The sequence below is a fragment of the Notamacropus eugenii genome, chromosome 3, assembly GCF_028372415.1.
Source record: "Notamacropus eugenii isolate mMacEug1 chromosome 3, mMacEug1.pri_v2, whole genome shotgun sequence".
Taxonomy (NCBI): Eukaryota; Metazoa; Chordata; class Mammalia; order Diprotodontia; family Macropodidae; genus Notamacropus; species Notamacropus eugenii.
In genome coordinates, this window is record NC_092874.1 from 20,560,849 (window position 1) to 20,578,709 (window position 17,861).

Sequence of the window (17,861 nt, forward strand, 5' to 3'; positions counted from 1 at the left end):
AGTGTTGGGGATACAAAGACAAAAATGAAAAAATGCCCTGCCCTCAAGGAGCTAATCTTTTGTTAATTAAATGCAAAGTATAGATGAGAGCCCACCCTCAGAGAGTGCCAGCCCTAGCTCTGGTGCTCAGCAGAGTACCTAGCACACAATAGGTACTTAATAAAAGCTTGTTGACTTTACCTTAAAGCACCTCACATAAATTATCTCATTTGAAGTTCATAATGACCTGTGAGGTAAGTGTTATTATCATCTTTATTTTACAAATGAGAAAACCAAGGCTCAGGGTGAATTGGTTTATTATCATAGCAAAGACATCAAGCTGAAGGGATCTCAGAAGCGATCTAGTCCAACCCCCTCATTTTCAGATGAGCTAAAGTGACTTGTCCATGATTACAAAGATAGTGTCCAAAGTAGGATTTCTGACTCTAGAGACCTTGATCAAGTCATTAACTTCTTGGAGCCAGTTTCCTCATTTGTAAAATCAGGATATGGAAGTAGGGTCCAGCTTTGGGTCTTGGATCCCATGAGTAACCTTTCACATAACACTTCCCATTGTGAACCTCAGTTTCCTCATCTGTTAAATCAAAAGGTTTGAATTCTGAGGCCTCTTGGTCTAGGATTCTAGTATCCCATTAGACGTTCTAGCGTTTGGTGCCCCAAAGCACAACCCAGCCTCTTCTATGTCCCCATCTTGCCTCTCCTTCTCTCCCTAGTGAAGGTTTGGGGGAGACTTTGGTTGCTGACTGAATATTGTGCCAGGCACTCCTCCTCCCTGGGACCCAGCACCATTACCTCTCAGAACTGTGTTGCTATGAGGGTAACCACAGAAAGATCTAGGCCTAGGAAGGACGTCCATGGTGGTACCAAGGCCAAGGTCAAAGAGATGGAGGGTCCTACAGAATCAATAGGAGAAGCTGTAACTCTACCCCAGACAGACATTCCTCATGACCCAGAAAACCAAAGATGAGGGTTCTCCCCCTTCCTCTGTGGCAATAAGATGTCTTCTTCCCACTTCTGACTCCAGCCAAAGGTAAGCCCCTTGAGGGCAGGAACTGGGTCATTACCTTTAGATCTCCAGTGCCTTACACATAGCAGGTCCTTAATGTTTTGTTGAATGGTAACCAAGCCAGCCACAGGGTAACATTTGACCTGGCACATAGGAGGGGTACAGGAAATATGGATTTGATTTTTGTTTCAGCCTATTAGAATTTGGAAGTGAACTCTCATTTTGTACCTAACTGGTCCCAAAGACAGCAAAAACAATGTTATTTTGGCCTAGGTATGGGGTTTGTTACCTTGCTGATTCATGTTTATAAAATTCCTCATTCAGGAGTACCGTACAAGGTGTCCTGAGCCTATGGATAGAGCTCCCTGCTTGGTTATTTCCTCGGAAGTGGTAGTTTTAATTAAAACAAAGCCAAAACCAGACACAACTGTGAAGTTGTGTGAAGTTTATCTCCTCCCGAGGGCCCCTGATGGGATCATCCCCTTTTGAATCTGGGAGTATTCTTCAGCTGGTTTTCTTGAGGTCCAGATAATGCTGTTCTGAAGATCTCAAATGAATTTCAGAACCATGAATTAGTGGAGGACCCTAGGCTTGAGAGTAGAGAGGGAACTCATGGTCCAAACCCTTCCATTTACAAGTGAAGAAACTGAGGCCCGGGGGATAGCAGGCATTTTGACAGCTGGAAAGTTTCTGAAGTAAGGACTGAAACCCAGGCTGTCTGACTCCCAGTCCAGTTCTCTGCCATTCTGTGTCATTGAGAAGAATAGGGAATCTCAATAATGGGTGATGTCCTTTGAGCTTTCCAGAAATTGGAGGGTCTGCCTCCATAGAAGGTGGGTCTTGCCGCTTCAGAGGTCTTGAAGCCATTACAGATGTCCTTCATTGAGATTCAAAAACAGTCTAGATTTGCCTTGGACAGTTTTTTCAGCAAATCCCACCAGTTTATGATCTGCTATATGCCCGCTTTGAGGGGGAGGAGTTGGCTAAGGAAGAATGGGGCTCCCCAGAATTTGGTGCGTCCTACTAAGATGGCAATGCCATTCCCGTCAGTGTTGCAGCCCATAACAGGCAGCAAGGCTGGAGGTATGAACTGGGTGTGAGTGTCATACAAAGAACAATGTGGAGGTCTAAGTGGTAATAGGGCTAAGTTCATTTTGGGGGTGGGATGGTTTTTTCCTCGTAGCCAGTTGCAGAAGTGGGATTTGAATCCAGGTCCTCTGAGGCTGGAGCTAGTGTCCTTCCCCATGGTCTGAACTCATCCCATGAGTTATCTCAATGACTGAGAGATGAGGAAGAGCCAGAGGCAGGTTTAAGGTGAACAGAGAGCAAAGGTCCTTCCTTATGAGGAATTAGGGGAGTCGAACTCAGGTACATCTCCAGAACTCGTTCTTCTTTCCACCTTTCCCCTAATGCACAGGCACACACTTCCTTTCCCCCTCAGTGGGTCTGGGTTCTCTCTGCTTGGGACAGAGACACTCCCAGTTGGTCGGGAGTCTGTGTCAGAGCTCCCAGCTGCTCAGGAGCCATAAGCACTTATTGAGAACTTACTCTGTGCCCCAAACTGTCCTAAGTGTAGGAGATATAAATGAGAAAGAGACAAAGACAGAGAGAGAGAGACAAAGAAGGAAGGAGGGAGGGAAAGAGAGAGGGAGAGAAGGAAGAAGGAAGGAGGGAGAGAGAGAGAGAAGGAGGGAAGAACGGAGAGAAAGAGAGATGGGAGAGGAGAATGTCATGGGTGGAGAAAAGCCAGAAGACTCATTTAACAAGATCCACGAGTGCACCAAAGGGAGTTATGTGTAACAAGGCTTGAAAGGTCATTTGGAGCCAGACTCTGCAGGCCTTTAAATGCCAAGAGGCATCTGTATTCCTCCGTGTTGACCCTTGGGTCAGTAGGGAGCCACAGAAGTTTATTGAGGATCTGACATGCACAGAAGCCCGTCGGAGGGGAATTGATTTTGCTTGAGGTTTTGTCCACACTCTCTCCATTTGTTTTCTGGTTCTTCCTGACTCTGCTCAGCCCTTGATGGTCACAGTGAGTCTTACCTGATGGCTATTTGAGAGCATTCGTGAGAGGCTTAAGGAGGAATGATGACTATTTTTAACCACAGATTCACCTTAACTGTGAAAACCCTCAAGGAACTCAACATCAAGAAGCAAATATTTACCCTGGGCCTATCCCAGCAAGGCACCTCCTTGGGTAAGGAGGCATGGATTTCTGCCCTCAGATAAGACACAGGTACATGCAAACAATGTAACTCAGCCATACAAGGTAGTACCTGATTTAGGTCAAGGAAATGGTGCAGTGTGGTCAGGAAGCTGTGGGTTTGAATCCCACATCTGACACTTGTCAGCTGTGTGACTCTGGGCAAGTCACTTAACCCCTCACTGCCCCCAGGAAATCTCTATAAGTTGCAGATCAGATTTAAGCTGTATTGGTAGAGGGAGTTCCTTCAACATATAAATACTGTCTAAAACCAAAAAAAAGAGGCAAAAATAAATGGTCATGAGCAGAGAGCTAAGAAATAAATTTTCTTCCTCTTGCTCTCAGTTATTCTTCCAGTGGGGGACCGGTTCCATTTCAGCAACCCTGGCTCCCCTTCCCCTTTATTTCCATAAAATCACCAGCATTTCCATAAGGACATTTTTAATGGTCATTAAGACAATGAAGGCAGTGATTTCTTTTGATTTGGGGACAGCCATGACATTCCCTTTGGGTCCTCACCCATCAGGCTAGAAGGTTAAACACAGTGGCCTTTTTGGGGAGTGGGCTGGGGTCTTCAGTCTCCTCCCTAGGCAGCCAGCCCCACTGGTTTGCAGATGGACGGGATGCATCTTTGGGACTGGAAGCACTTTGTAAGGATCAGGTATATGTGACTACTCAGCTCCTACTATCTCTCCAGGGGCACCAGATTCCTGAGGCTTTATGCCCCCTCTGTCTTTCCTGCTTGTGACCTGTCCTCCTTTACAAATCAGAGGTCTTCCTGCCAGAAGAGCCTCCCGGCCAGAACCCTATCTCCTTTACCGCAGGGGGAAGGAAACTGGGAATGAAGAAAGTGATTCCCCTTCCCCTCCACAGCCATACAGTGAATAAGTGACAGAGATAAAGTTCAGCCCAAAGCCCCCTGACTCTGAATCCTTACCATGGTGCCACACCTTCTCTCCCTCACTAGATGATTTGTCTTGGGACTGATCAATGTCCAAAGGAGAATTTGCTGGACTCTGATTGTTATGTTGTACAGACAGCATATCTTAGGAGGTTATTTAATCAATAAACATTTGTGAAGTGCCTACTGTGTGCTAGGCACTGTGTTAGGTGCCAGTGCTATAAAGACAAGAAGAAAAATAAAGAATGGAACAGACCTACAGACCTTTCACTTGGGGCAGAAACCATGGGAGGGAGGGGTGGTGCTGAGGAAAGACTGGCTGAGGGTACATGACTCTGCCACTAAGTTTAAAACTCCAAAAGACAGTAATGACAATAAAAAAAACAAAAAACAAAAACCATTTACTTGACCTCAGATCAAAGTCTGCCCCGACCAGAGTCGGGGAACAAGGGACAGGAGGTAACCGGGGTTCCTCCTGGGGCTGGCTTACACTGTAAAGCAGGACCTTAATGATATCCCTCAGGCAGCACACCTTGGGGTGCCAACACCCATCACACCTGGCATCTCCTCTGATCCATAGCTGTCCAGTGAAGCATGAAGTGCAGGCATTGCTTCCTTCTCATATCTAAGGAAGCTGAGGTCCAGAGTCCAATGGTAAGTGTTTTCAGAGGCAGTGACTCAAATCCTAATCTTCTGACTCTAAATTTAGGCATACTTCCAAGGTCAAAAATCAGGTGAAATGAAGATGGCCTTGTCTTGCATCCCTAGCACCTAGCACAATGTCTGACACATAGTAGGCAGTTAATCAATGCTTGTTTGATTGGATTCCTTTATCTGGAATTTCTAGCACCTAGCACATAGTAGGCACTCAGTAAATGTTTTTTGGCTGATTACTTTTACCACTGCATTGGGGGTAGGAGAAAGACAAGAAATCATTTGCCCTGGTCTTTCTTTCTTCCCCCCCTCCCCAAATACAATAATTCTACAAAAGTCCTCTGTAATCTCCTTCACAGTAGGTTCCTAGAACTGGAGCTGGAATGCAGTTCATAGGCCATCGTCCAACCCCTTTACTTAACAGATGAGGAAACTGAGTCCCGAACAGGTTAAATGACTTGCCTAAAGTGACACACATATGAAGTGGCAGAGTTGGGATTTGAACTCAGGTCCTTTTGACTACAAACTCAGCCTTCTCCCCTTGTACTATCCTCCACATATTTGCATCTTCTCCAGTTTGCATCGCCTGGTCAGGCTGCTTTTACATCCCAGTAGCTCCAGCTTGATAGCAAAGACATTCCCTCAGCTGGCAGATATCATTTTAAATGCTAGCAATGCCAGAAAAGCAGTTTACCTTTTGAGGGGGGGAGTCTGATGGCCTGAGGATGAGGAGCTGAAATTTGAGACCTCCTGTGTGGAACCCTCTGAACAGAGTTCCCTGCTGAGTCCCAACAGTGAATGCTGAAAACTGACTACTGTGTGTGGGCAAAGTTATTCCAAGTAATTTTCAGATTGAGGGAATGTTAACAAGTAGGAGGGGCCAGGTGGTCTTGAGCTGTGCTTTGAAGGAAGCTGAGAATTCTTTTGAGGGAAGGGAAAGAGGGAATGCATTCCAGACCTGGAGGATCCCTATGCGAAGACAGGAATTCTTGGTTTTGTCTAAGTATTTTTAAATTCATTGATTCTCAGTTGTAATTGTATATTTGAAATTTCCAAAATAAACCATCAAGAATTCAGGTCTCAATACACCAAAAAATGTCTACAGTATTAAAAAAAAAGAAGTCTAAGCATTCTGTTGAGCTTGATGGAGGTGGCACGGACTTCTCAAGAAAATGCCAGTTTTCTCAGCCTTCCCTCCTCACCCAACATGAACTCTTTAGGTTCCCTCTAAACCACAACCACAACCAAAGATTCTGGCTGATTGTTGGCTCCATCAGCTCCTTCTTGTGAACAAGGTCCAGACAGTAAATGTCTGATCCAAAGTTCAGAGTAGGCAGGGGTCGACTGAGGTCATGTGTAGACATGTCACTGGATGGTAGCCCAATGCCACAGGAAGAGGGTCGAATTTGGAGACTGTTGTTGTCATTCAGTTGCATCTGATTCTTTGTGACCCAACCTTGGGTTTTATGGCAAAGCTACTGGCGTGGTTGGCCATTTTGGAAACTGAGGCCAACAGGGTGAAGTGACTTGCTCAGGGTCACCCAACTAGTAAGTGTATGAGGGCAGACCTGAACTCTAGAAGATGAGTCTTCCTGACTCCAGGCCTCGGTGCTTTTTGGTCTATGGCTCCCCCGAGCTGTCCCGGAATTCAAAGACAAGGGTTCAAATCTTTTCTCTGCCACACTTAGCTATGTGATCTTGAGTAAGTCATTTCTCCAGTGTTAGCCTTAGTTTAATTCTCTATAAAAGAAACATCCCATTGCTCTCTAACATCCCTTCTAGCTCTGATTCTATCTGGGGGCATCACAATGTGGTGGAAGAGGTATTGGATTTGAAATCAGAAGTCCTGGGTTCAAATCTTAGCTTTAAATGACTTTGTGAACATCCATGTGAGTCTCAGTTCCCTCATCTATAAATGGAGGCGTTGGGCTCAATGACCCTTCCAGCTCTCCATGTTGCCCTGATGATAACGTGGGCCAGGAAGACCAGTCCCTCGGGAGTGGCCAGCCCTTTGGAGTCCACAGTCTTGGTGCATGGACTCTCTTTGGAGAACTCAGCTCCCCGGACTCCTCCTTTTCCCTCTTCCCCTACTCTCCCCCCCACCAAAAAAGAAAAGTTTTAGTTCAGTGGTGTGTCCCAAAAGGCACTCTACCAGCAAGTCTGTCAAACATTTGTGGTCCCTCCCTGACCCCCAGTACATCGCTGTGCCTTTCTAACATTTACCAGGGTCAGGACATCGACTGACAGTGGGCATCCACTGCCCAGCAATGTTGACACAAAGGCTGCATTTAGTTCCCGCTTTCTATTTTTATTTCTTTTTGGCCCTCTCTTTGATTTCAGGCCCGGTGCCCGTGGCCCTGTGCTCACTCACATGCTCTGCTCCTCAGCACCAGCTAAAAGGTCCAGGAGACCCAGCTCTGAGCCTGCAGCAGGCACAGTTTATTCCACTGTGGAGCCCAGCAAAGCAACAGCAGTCCTGGTCCCTCTATCAACAAAAGAGCAACTGTTGTCTCGATGAACTTTTCTCTCTATGTGCATTTTTTACAATTAATACAGAAGGAAAAAGTAGTGTTGAGTTCTCCTTGAGCCATAGGGTCATAGAGTTAGGCTGGAGGTGGCATGCTGTGACAGAGGAAGGCAGGAAGACATGAATTCAAATATGACCTGACACTTACCTCTGTGACCCTGGGCACATCACCTAATCTCTGCTTGCCTCAGTTTCCTTGTCTGTCAAACGGTGACAGTACTTGTAATATCTAACCTCATAGGACTGTCATGAAACTCCAATGAGATAATATACCTAAAGTGTCTTATAAACCTCAATGCGTTATTTATTTAAAGGTCAGTTGTAATTACTAGAGTTCTTCCTGGATTGTGGTCTCTAAGTTAGAAGAGTTCTCAGAGGTGATCCAGTCTGAGCCCAGTCTGTAACATGATTTCTATCCTTAGCATCTAGTTTAAGGAGCGATTCAGGATGGTTAAGTGAGAGGTGAGAGACAGAGAGGCAGAGAAGAGACACAGGATATGGAAAAAGACAGAGAGGGAGAAATAGAGGAGAGGGAAATAGACAGAAAGAGGAAAGACAGAGAAGGAAGAAAAGAGAGAGAGAATAAGGGAGGGAGAGAGGAGAGAGAGAGGAGAAAGACTGCAAGGGAGAGAGAAGAGAAGAGAAGGAAACAGACAGAAAAAGGAGAGAAAGAGACAGAAAGGGAAGAAAGAGAGAGAAGGAGGAGAAGGGAGAGAGACAGAGAGGAGAGGAAAAGACAGGGAGGGAAGGAGAGAGAGAGAGACAAAGACAGAAATTCACCATGTACCAGTTACTGGGATACAAATATAATGACATTCCCTGACCCTAAAGCTCACATTCTAATGGGGAGAGACGGAAGATATCCGGCTAGCATGGTGTGAATGTAGCTGAAAAGTGTGAACACAGTATGGATCCTGGTTGTGGGCCTCATTTATCAGAACCTGGACTGCCAAAGTCAGAATCCAAGGTTCTCGAAGAGGGGAGATGGGGATGATGCCAGAAATCAGACAGCATAACTTGGAGATGGCTGGGAGGTGTGAGAAGGACATTTCACTTGTGGTGCAGCTGGTAGAGGACTGAAAAGCGTGCCATCTTTGAGGTCTGAAAACTTAGATTCAGATCCCACGTGGAGAGCTGAGTGGGGAGGGTGGTGGACTTCTAGGCAAGGGGTGTTCAAGCTTTGACTTCCTCTTTTAGAGAATGGGGATAAAAGCATCTGGGGCCCCTCCTTCCTAGTCCTTGTGAGGCTTGAAGGAGACCAAATCTGTAAATCTTTGCAAAGAGTATCTGAATGTGAGCTATGTTTGTTGGCTGGGACCTCGGGCTTGTTTCTAGAGTATGAAGACCTGGGGGTTCATTTGTTAACAGGAGGATTTTCCTAGAGAAGAAAGCTTCCCGGCTTCTAGGGAAACCGAGGCCAGGAGTATTCGACCCTTCAGTCAGTCCTGAGATTCTAGTTGTCAGGCCTTGGACCTGAGTTTTCTTCTCCCCAAGAAGATCTCCTCTGGAAGTTGTTCAGAGATAAGAAACTGCTGGTTTCTCCAAACAAACGCTCCTTTTTCTTTTTCTTTTTTTTTTTTAAAGCTAGCAAGGGTAGGGATGGGGCCTGTCAGGGAAAGCCCCACAGAGGGTCAAACTGTCAAACTTCTCCACAGTGGAGAGTCCTCAAGGCAGATGAGTGTGCTGGGAGAGCCCTGTGTTCAAATTCTGCTGCTGACACGTACTGCCTTAAGCAAATCCCTTCACTTTTCTAAACTTGCTTCCTCAGTTCTTTCAAAAAATGGCACACCTCCTTGCCTCACAGGGTGCTTTGAAAGACCTTAAAATATCATAGAAATATAAGTTTTTGCTGTCCTTATCAACTCATAAAAGAGTTTGGCCTTTATGAAATCTCATTGGTTCTTAAAATGACCCATCACCAGGCTAAACCTAGAACAGTAACAGGAACTGAGAGTATTTGGAAGGCTCGTTTTGGGGTAACCTGGACAGATAGGCAGGCTGTCATAGCCCAGACTTCTTAAACTGGTAATGTGTATTATTATTAATTTATTTGTTTTCGGTTTTCAACAATCACTTCCGTAAGACTTAGATTTTCTCTCCCTCTCTCCCCCTTTCCTCCCTGAGGTGGCATGCAATTTTATATGGGTTCTTATACATTCTTAGTAAACACATTTTCACATTAGTCATGTTGCATAGAAGAATTAAAATGAATGGGAGAAACCACGAGAAAAAACAAAACATATCACAAGAAAAAACAGTGCTTCAATCTGCTATCCAATTCCATAGTTCTTTCTCTGGATGTAGATGGCATTTTGCTTCAAGAGTCCATTGGGAATGTTTTAGGTCCTTCCATTGCTGTGAAGGACTAAGTCTACCAGAAAAATTACTCACATACTGTGGTTGTTACTGTGTACAAAGTTCTCCTGGTTCTGCTCATTTCACTCAGCATCAGTTCATATAAGACCTTCTAGGCCTCTCTGAAGTCTTCCTCTTCATCATTTCTTATAGCATAATAGTATTCCATTATATTCATATACCACAACTTGTTCAGCCATTCTCCAATGAATGGCCATCCCCTCGATTTCCAGTTCTTGACCACTACAAAGAGAGCTGCTATAAATATTTTTGTACATGTGGGATCCTTTCCCATTTTTATGATCGCTTTAGGATACAGTCCTAGTAGCTATATTGCTGGGTCAAACTGTATGCACAATTTTGTAGCCTTTTGGGCATAGTTCCAAATTGCTCTCCAGAATGGTTGGATCAGCTCACAACTCCACTAACAATGAATTAGTGCTCCAATTCTCCCACATCTTCTACAATATTTATCAGCTTCCTGTTTTGTCATGTTAGCCAATCTGATAGGCATGATGTGGTACCTCAGAGTTCTTTTGATTTGCATCTCTCTAATCAATGGTGATTTAGAGCATTTTTTCATATGACTATAGATAGCTTTCATTTCTTGCTCTGAAAACTGCCTATTCATATCCTTTGACCATTTATCAACTGGGGAATGACTTGTATTCTTGTAAATTTGACTCCGCATATTTTAGAAATGAGACCTTTGTCACAGACACTAGTTGCAAAAATTCTTTCCCAGTTTTCTGCTTCCCTCCTAATCTTAGTTGCATTGGCTTTGCTTGTGCAAAAGCTTTTCAATTTAGTGTAATCAAAATTATCTATTTTGCATTTCATAATGTTCTCTATTTCTTATTTGGTCATAAATTTCTCCATTCTTCATAAATCTGACAAATATGCTATTCCTTGCTCCCCTAATTTGTTTATAGTATCAACATTTATACCTAGATCATTTATCCATTTGGACTTTATTCTTGTGTACAGTGTCAGGCATTGATCTATGCCCAGTTTCCACCACACTGTTATCCAGTTTTCCCAGCAGTTTTTGTCAAACAGTGAGATCTTATCCCAGAAGCTGGGGTCTTTGGGTTTTTCAAACAGTAGATAGCTATATTCATTCACTACCGTGTCTTGAGTACTTAACCTATTCCACTGGTCTACCCCTCTGTTTCTTAGCCAGTACCAAGTGGTTTTGATGATTACTACTTTATAAATACAATTTGAGATATGGTAGGGCTAGGCCACCATCCCTAGCATTTCTTTTCATTAACTCCCTTGATATTCTAGACCTTTTGTTCTTTCAGATGAATTTTGATATTATTTTTTCTAGCTCTAGAAAATAATAATCTGGTAGTTTGATTGATATAGCACTAGAAAAGTAAATTGATTTAGGTAGAATTGTCATTTTTATTATATTAGCTCAGCCTACCCACAAGCAACTAATGTTGTTCCACTTACTTAGATCTGACTTTATTTGTGTGAAAAGTGTTTTGTAATTGTGTTCAAACAGTCCCTGGGTTTGTTTTGGCAGGTAGACTTCCAGATATTTTATAGTGTCTACCGTAGCTTTAAATGGGATTTCTCTTTCTATCTCTTGCTCTTGTGTTTTGTTAGTAATATGTAGAAATGCAGATGATTTATGTGGGTTTATTTTGTAACCTCTAACTTTGCCAAAGTTGTTTATTATTTCAAATAGTTTTTTACTTGATTTTCTGGGATTCTCTAAGTCTATCATCATATCATCTGCAAAGAGTGATAACTTAGTTTCTTCTTTGCCTATTCTAATTCCATCAATTTCTTTTTCTTCTCTTGTTGCTAAAGCTAACATTTCTAGCACCATATTGAAGAACAGTGATGATAATGGGCATCCTTGCTTCACCCCTTATCTTGTTGGAAATAAATCTAACTTATCTCCATTGCATATAATGCTTGCTGATGGTTTTAGGTAGATACTGCTTATTATTTTATTGAAGGCTCCATTTATTCCTATGCTCTCTAGTGTTTTCAATAGGAATGGGTGTTGTGTTTTGTCAAAAGCTTTTTCTGCATCTATTGAGATAATTATATAGTTTCTGTTAGTTTTGTTGTTGATATGATCAACAATGCTGATAATTTACCTAATACTGAACCAGCTCTGCTTTCCTGGTATGAATCCTACCTGATCATAATGTATTATTCTCATGATAAGTTGTTATATTCTTTTTGCTAATATCTTATTTAAAATTTTTGCATCTATATTCATTGGAGAAATTGGTCTATAATTTTCTTTCTCTTTTTTGCCTCTTCCTGGTTTAGGTATCAAAACCATATTTGTATCATAAAAAGAATTTGGTAGGACTCCTTCACCAATTTTCCTAAATAGTCTATATAGTTTTGGAATTAACTGTTTTTTAAATGTTCAAAAAAATTCACTTGTGAATCTATCTGGTCCTGCAGATTTTTTCCTAGGGAGTTCATTGATGACTTGTTCAATTTCTTTTTTCTGAGATGGGGTTATTTAAGTATTCAATTTCCTCTTCTGTTAATCTGGGCAATTTATGTTTTTTAAATATTCATCCATCTCACTTAGATTGTCAAATTTATGGGCATGAAGTTGGGCAAAGTAACTTCTAATTACTGTTTTAATTTCCTCCTCGTTGGAGGTGAGTTCACTCTTTTCATGGTAATTTGGTTTTCTTCTTTCTGTTTTTTAATCAAATTGACCAAAAGTTTATCAATTTTATTGGTTTTTTCATAAAACAAACTCTTAGTTTTATTTATTAGTTCAATAGTTTTCTTAATTTCAATTTTATTAATCTCTCCTTTGGTTTTCAGTATTTCTAGTTTGGTATTTACTTGGGGATTTTCAATTTGTTCTTTTTCTAGCTTTTCAGTTGCATGCCCAATTCATTGATCTCCTCTTTCTCTATTTTATTCATGTAAGCATTCAAAGATATAAAACTTCCTCTAAGAACTGCTTTTGCAGTATCCCATAAGTTTTGGTAGGTTGTCTCACTATTGTCATTCTCTTGAATGAAGTTGTTGTTTGTTTCTCTGATTTGTTGTTTAACCCACTCATTCTTTTGGATTAGATTATTTAGTTTCCAATTATTTTTTGGTCTGTCTTTCCATGGCCTTTTATTACATACAATTTTTATTGCATTATGATCTGAGAAGGATGCATTGACTATCTCTGCCTTTCTGCACTGGATTGTGAGGCTTTTATGCCCTAGTGGCAGGGAATTTTAAGAAACCAAATTCTGGTGGACTTATTATTTGTAAATGTTGTGAGTTCTTGGAAAGTACAGTCATTGTCTAATACAACCTGTAGTGTGTGAATGAATCTGTCCTTGGATGATCTTTTACACCATAACTAAGCTTTATACAAATTAGAGATTGACCATGTCTATCATGAGGCTGTTACCAGGTTTTTACTTTACAAGAGGAATGTGAGATGCTGTATTTAGTATCGTGTTAGGGAGCCCTCTGGTGGGAAAATTACAAGGCCAATGTGCCTGGCTTGTTCAGAAAATATGGGACTAAACAGCAGAAGCCAAGGCAAGATGAGAAAAGGGCACCTTAAATTTAGACTTAAAGGACTGTATTATATCATGCAAACATATGTGTTTTAACCTGTTGTCTCTCGGTGCCCTGGAAACAGGATACTAACACATTTCAGTGGCTTGGGAGGGCTATATCTACAGATATTTGAAGTGGAAACATAGATGTTGAGGGTCTGTTATGTACAAGGTACTATGATCAGTGCTGACAGTATCAGGTACCACCATTTTGGAGCAAACCTTAACTAATAAAGTCAGAGGGACATTTTGGTAAAAAGTGGCAAATAGATCTAAAATATACCTTGAAGGATAGAGGAAACTTCCTCTATGACAGCAGTAATAGTTAATAATTATAGATAAAGGCTTCCAAGTCACGTGGGCAACAAGATGGGATATTAGACATTTTCTCTGATCCTTATGATTTCCCAGACCTCTCCAAAACAGAAATTATACACCAAAGATAAAACAACTTCAGCTATTTCCATGGTTTAGGATACCTAGAATCCAAAAGAAGTGTTTTAGAAAAACCCTAAACACAAGAAATCATGCTCATTGACCCTGAGTTTCCTCAACACCTCCCACACTACTGGCCTCAAGGCTGCAGTAAGAGATGCAACAACCCCCATCTAGCCTTATAATAAAACCCTCCCCAGTTCTCCCAAGAGGGAGTGTTTCCCACGTGGGGTCCCACTGCTTGTGAATTGGGTCCCCATACAGTTGATCCAGAGTATTCTTATGTCTCTGCCTCACCAGATCTTCTCACAGCCGACAAGCAGGAACAGTAAGAAATCCCTTCGTGGTGGATGAGGGAACAACAGCAGACCCTGGGCTGGAGAGCTGCTCCCTGCCCTTAGCCTGACCCCCACCAAGAGAGAATCAAAGTTGAGTGAGTTGTCCAGAGAATGAGGAAGGATTTGAGCTCAGGCCTTCCTGACTCTGGGTTTAGTGGTCTATTCATTGTGTCACTTGGCTTCCTTCCTTAGAGTCAGGAAGACCTGGATTTAAATCTTCCTCTAAAATTTACTAGCAATGAGACCATGGATAAGTCACTTTTAACCAATCTGAGCCTCAGTTTCCTCAGATATAGAATGGAGATCCTCTTCTTCCTTGGACTATAATGAGGAACAGGTGATATAAGGTATATGATGCTCTCTGCAGACCTTCAGGTGCTGTGTATATGTCTTATTGATCTCTGTAGGACCATGCAGATTGGGACAAGCTCATTTCAAAGAGGGTGGGATACATTTCACAAATCCTAGCTGAGTTCCTCATCCTCAGGGGCCTGGAGCTTTCCCTGACTCCCTGTTTTGTTGCCCAGTCACCACCTCTCCCTGCTCTTGACCTTTCTTCCATCTCAGCCTGGCTGCCAAGATTGCTGCCTTCAACAACTGAGAGACTTTCTAATTGGGAGAGACATTTCTTTGTGGTCAGCAGCCAGTGGCAGTGAAATGACTTCTCCTTCTCTTACACAGGCAAGCACAGAGGCTCCCAGACTGAAGAAGGACGTGCCCCAAGGTCGGAGTGCGCTGTTGGCAGATATCCAGCAAGGGACTCGCTTAAGGAAAGTCACTCAGATCAATGACCGGAGCGCCCCTCAGATCGAATGTAAGTGTGCTCCAGTTCGACCCATTCTTTCAGGAGTTTAGAGGAGGCTGTCATTGATCACCTGGAACATGTGCCAGATCCCTCAGGCCAAGGGGCAGTGAGCTTATAAGCTCAGACAATGTTAGAGCTGGTAGCAACTTTGGTGATCAACTGACTGTCAGAGGAGGTGACCCTCTGGCTTATATTTCAATGCTAGCCTCTGCACACCATCTTCACTTCTGAATACATCCTTTTCCTTTACTCATCCTTCCTTTGTGATAAATAATAACAATAAAAGTCACCAAACATTTATTAAATACTTAGTATAAGCCAGGCACTGCACTTTGCCCTGAGGGTCCAAGAAAAGGCAAAGAATTGTCCCTGCCCTCAAGGAGCTCATGGTCTAATGGGAGAGACGATGTGTAAGCGAGATAGAGACAGGATAAACTGAGAGTAGGCAGCATCAGAGAGGCCCTAAGATTAAAGAAGTCTAGGAAAGGCTCTTTGCAGGTCAGACTTTAACTGAGACTTAAAGGAAATCAGGAGGCAGAAATGAGGAGGGAGAGCATTCCCAATATGGATACCAGCTGGGGCAGGGTAAGTTACAGCAGAGAGGCCAGTGTCACTGAATCTGAAGCGTATGCCATTTTCCACACCTGTCATCCCCCATCTCTGCAAAGAGCAACCCTTTTCTTTCCCAAGAGGAAGGCCCAAGTAAAAAGACTTGTCCAGTCAGATGCAGAGCTGGGGGTTAGGAGCCCTGGGCTCAGGTCTCAACCCAGATATTGTTTCTGAAGAATACGCTACTGCCCTTATGAAGCCGATGAGTTTGACAAACTTGACTTCAGGTCATCCCATGATAAAGCTGTTGTTTCTTTTCAAAAGCTGGAGGTGATTTATAAAATTTCTGTTCTTTTTCCAGAAACTGAAAAAAAATCTATACTGAGTTTCATATTATTTGTGGCATTTACTGAATTCAAGCAATAATATATCTTAGTCTTTTGATATAAGAAATTAAGCTCATATCACAAAAAATGGACTTTTGTCAATAAAACTGTCTTTACTCATTCTCCAACAGTGAAAATAAACAAACAAAAACCTACACTAAGATTTCTTTTGGAGATTCAGTTTTACCATGGAGTTTAAAGCTGACCTTGGGATTTGAAGGGATACCTGGGTTCAAATAACCACTGCCTGTGTGACCTTGGGCAAGTCACTAAGCCTTGGTTTTTCTCATCTGTAAAAAGGAAGGGAGTGGGCTAGCATTCCATCTCCAGCTTCCACGTTCCTAGACTATAACCAGATACAATTAAACCTTGATTGACTGTTGGTTGGTTTGTCTTTTATTCTGTACTTCACTTTTAGAAGTGTGTCCTAAGGCAGCAAATTGACAGCAAGATTTTGTTTCCCTTAAAAGGGAGTCTCTGTTGTCTGTTTGGCTCAGTACACAGCCAGCCTAGTCACCTCTACCCTCTAGATAAAATATCGTGTAAAGATGGCAGTTGTCCTACAGAGCCTACAAATGGCTGAAAGAGACTTTGGAAGTCATTTTGCCCAACCCCATGATTTCACAGATGAAGAAAGTGGGGCCCAGAGAGGTTTGCCTTGCCTAAAATCACACAGGGAGTAAATGGACAGAATACGGATTTGAACTCAGGTCCTCAGGACTCTTTTTAAGAGTCCTGCATAAATGATTCGTGAGTAATAACATGCTCCCTTTCAGATAGTCATTCCAAGATCATCAGAGAGATTTCATTCTGCTCATTGATCTGTTCTTAATTATGTGGAGAAAGAGACAAATACTTTTAGAAATTACAAGGAGGGAGGGAGGAGGGAAGAGAGCACTGGGTTAATGAGGAAATCCAGTTAACAAGAATTCCTCCAACCTCATAAATTGGAGTTTAAATAAAGAACCTCTTCTTTGAAAACTTAGCTGTATTCATCCACCAGTGGGCACTCTGTCCTAATTTCTCGGGGAATATGAGATGAAAGATGACTTTAATTTCTTTCCAGGGTTGTCATCCATGCCACAGCTGAGTGGTTTTTTCATCTTCTGTAGTTTCTAAGCACAGGAATCTCTGGGACATAGAAACTTCAAGGCAGCTGTGGACAAGGGCTGATTCTCCTTCCCCTCCTTGGGGCCAGCTTCTTCCTCCTTGGAGGTTATGAGGGAGCAGGGAACTGGAGGCCAGTCTGGTGGAAATATGGCTTCTAGCTTGACCCACCTTCAAAGACTGTTCGGGTATTGGAATTTAGAGGCATTTCCTCACAGTTCTAAGTGCTGACAGCACCAGGAGCTCACATCTAGATGTTTCTGGGAGGCAAGTGCAGGACAGTGGGTAGCCAGCCAGCTCCATTCAAATGGCTCACTGAGAACAGGCCCCAGGTGCCTTGGAGCGCTTGCACTCAGGGCCATCTCCCCCCTTTTTCCCCCTCAGCTTCCAAAGGAGCCAATAAAGAAAGTGGAGGTGCTCCTGGGAATTCTCGAGGGGGAGCCCCACAGGCCCTGGGAGGCCTGTTTGCAGGGGGCTTTCCTGTGCTGAGACCGGCTGGCCAGAGGGACGGCTCAGGTAAGGAGGTTGGAGGGGGAGGAAAACTGGGACTGATTCTCAGCAAAGCAGTGCAGTGGGGCTCTGATGTCATTCAGTCAATCCTAGAGCCGGAGGGACCTCAGTGGCCACACAGTCCAACCTCCTGGTTTTACACTTGAGAACAGGAAGACCAAGGGGAGTAAAGTGACTGACTTGAGTCAGGTGGGATTTGAAATCAGGTTCTCAGACTTCAGATCCTGCTTTTTTGAGGGAGAGGGAGAAGGCAAGAGAAAGGGCAGGAGAGGAAGGGAGGAAGGAGGAAAAAGGAAAGCTTTTCACAAATTTTGTGAAGGGTGGTTGTTGTTTTAGGTACATTTACGGACACTTTTGTCCACTGCTTTTGACAAAGGTAGAGAAATCCACCAGCTGGCTGAGTTCTAAGCTGGTGGTTGTGTCTCCCCAGCCAATCAGGACTTTGGGGCTGCCTTGGTGCTTTTGAGAGCCTAAATTAGAACATTACAACTCATTGGAACAGAAGGAACAAAGCTTTAATGCTGT

At 43.0% G+C, this 17,861-nt stretch overlaps 1 protein-coding gene across 6 annotated transcripts in view; it reads left to right on the forward strand.

Annotated features, from left to right (window-relative positions):
* The window catches only part of WIPF3 (WAS/WASL interacting protein family member 3), a 76,526-nt gene that overhangs the window by 40,671 nt on the left and 17,994 nt on the right, over window positions 1–17,861 (forward strand). For all 6 annotated transcript variants that reach the window (XM_072651040.1, XM_072651037.1, XM_072651036.1 and 3 more), the window contains 2 exons: window positions 14,661–14,793; window positions 17,211–17,342. In XM_072651040.1, the coding sequence (XP_072507141.1) occupies window positions 14,661–14,793; window positions 17,211–17,342 (265 nt within the window). The remainder of the gene's footprint in view (window positions 1–14,660; window positions 14,794–17,210; window positions 17,343–17,861) is intronic.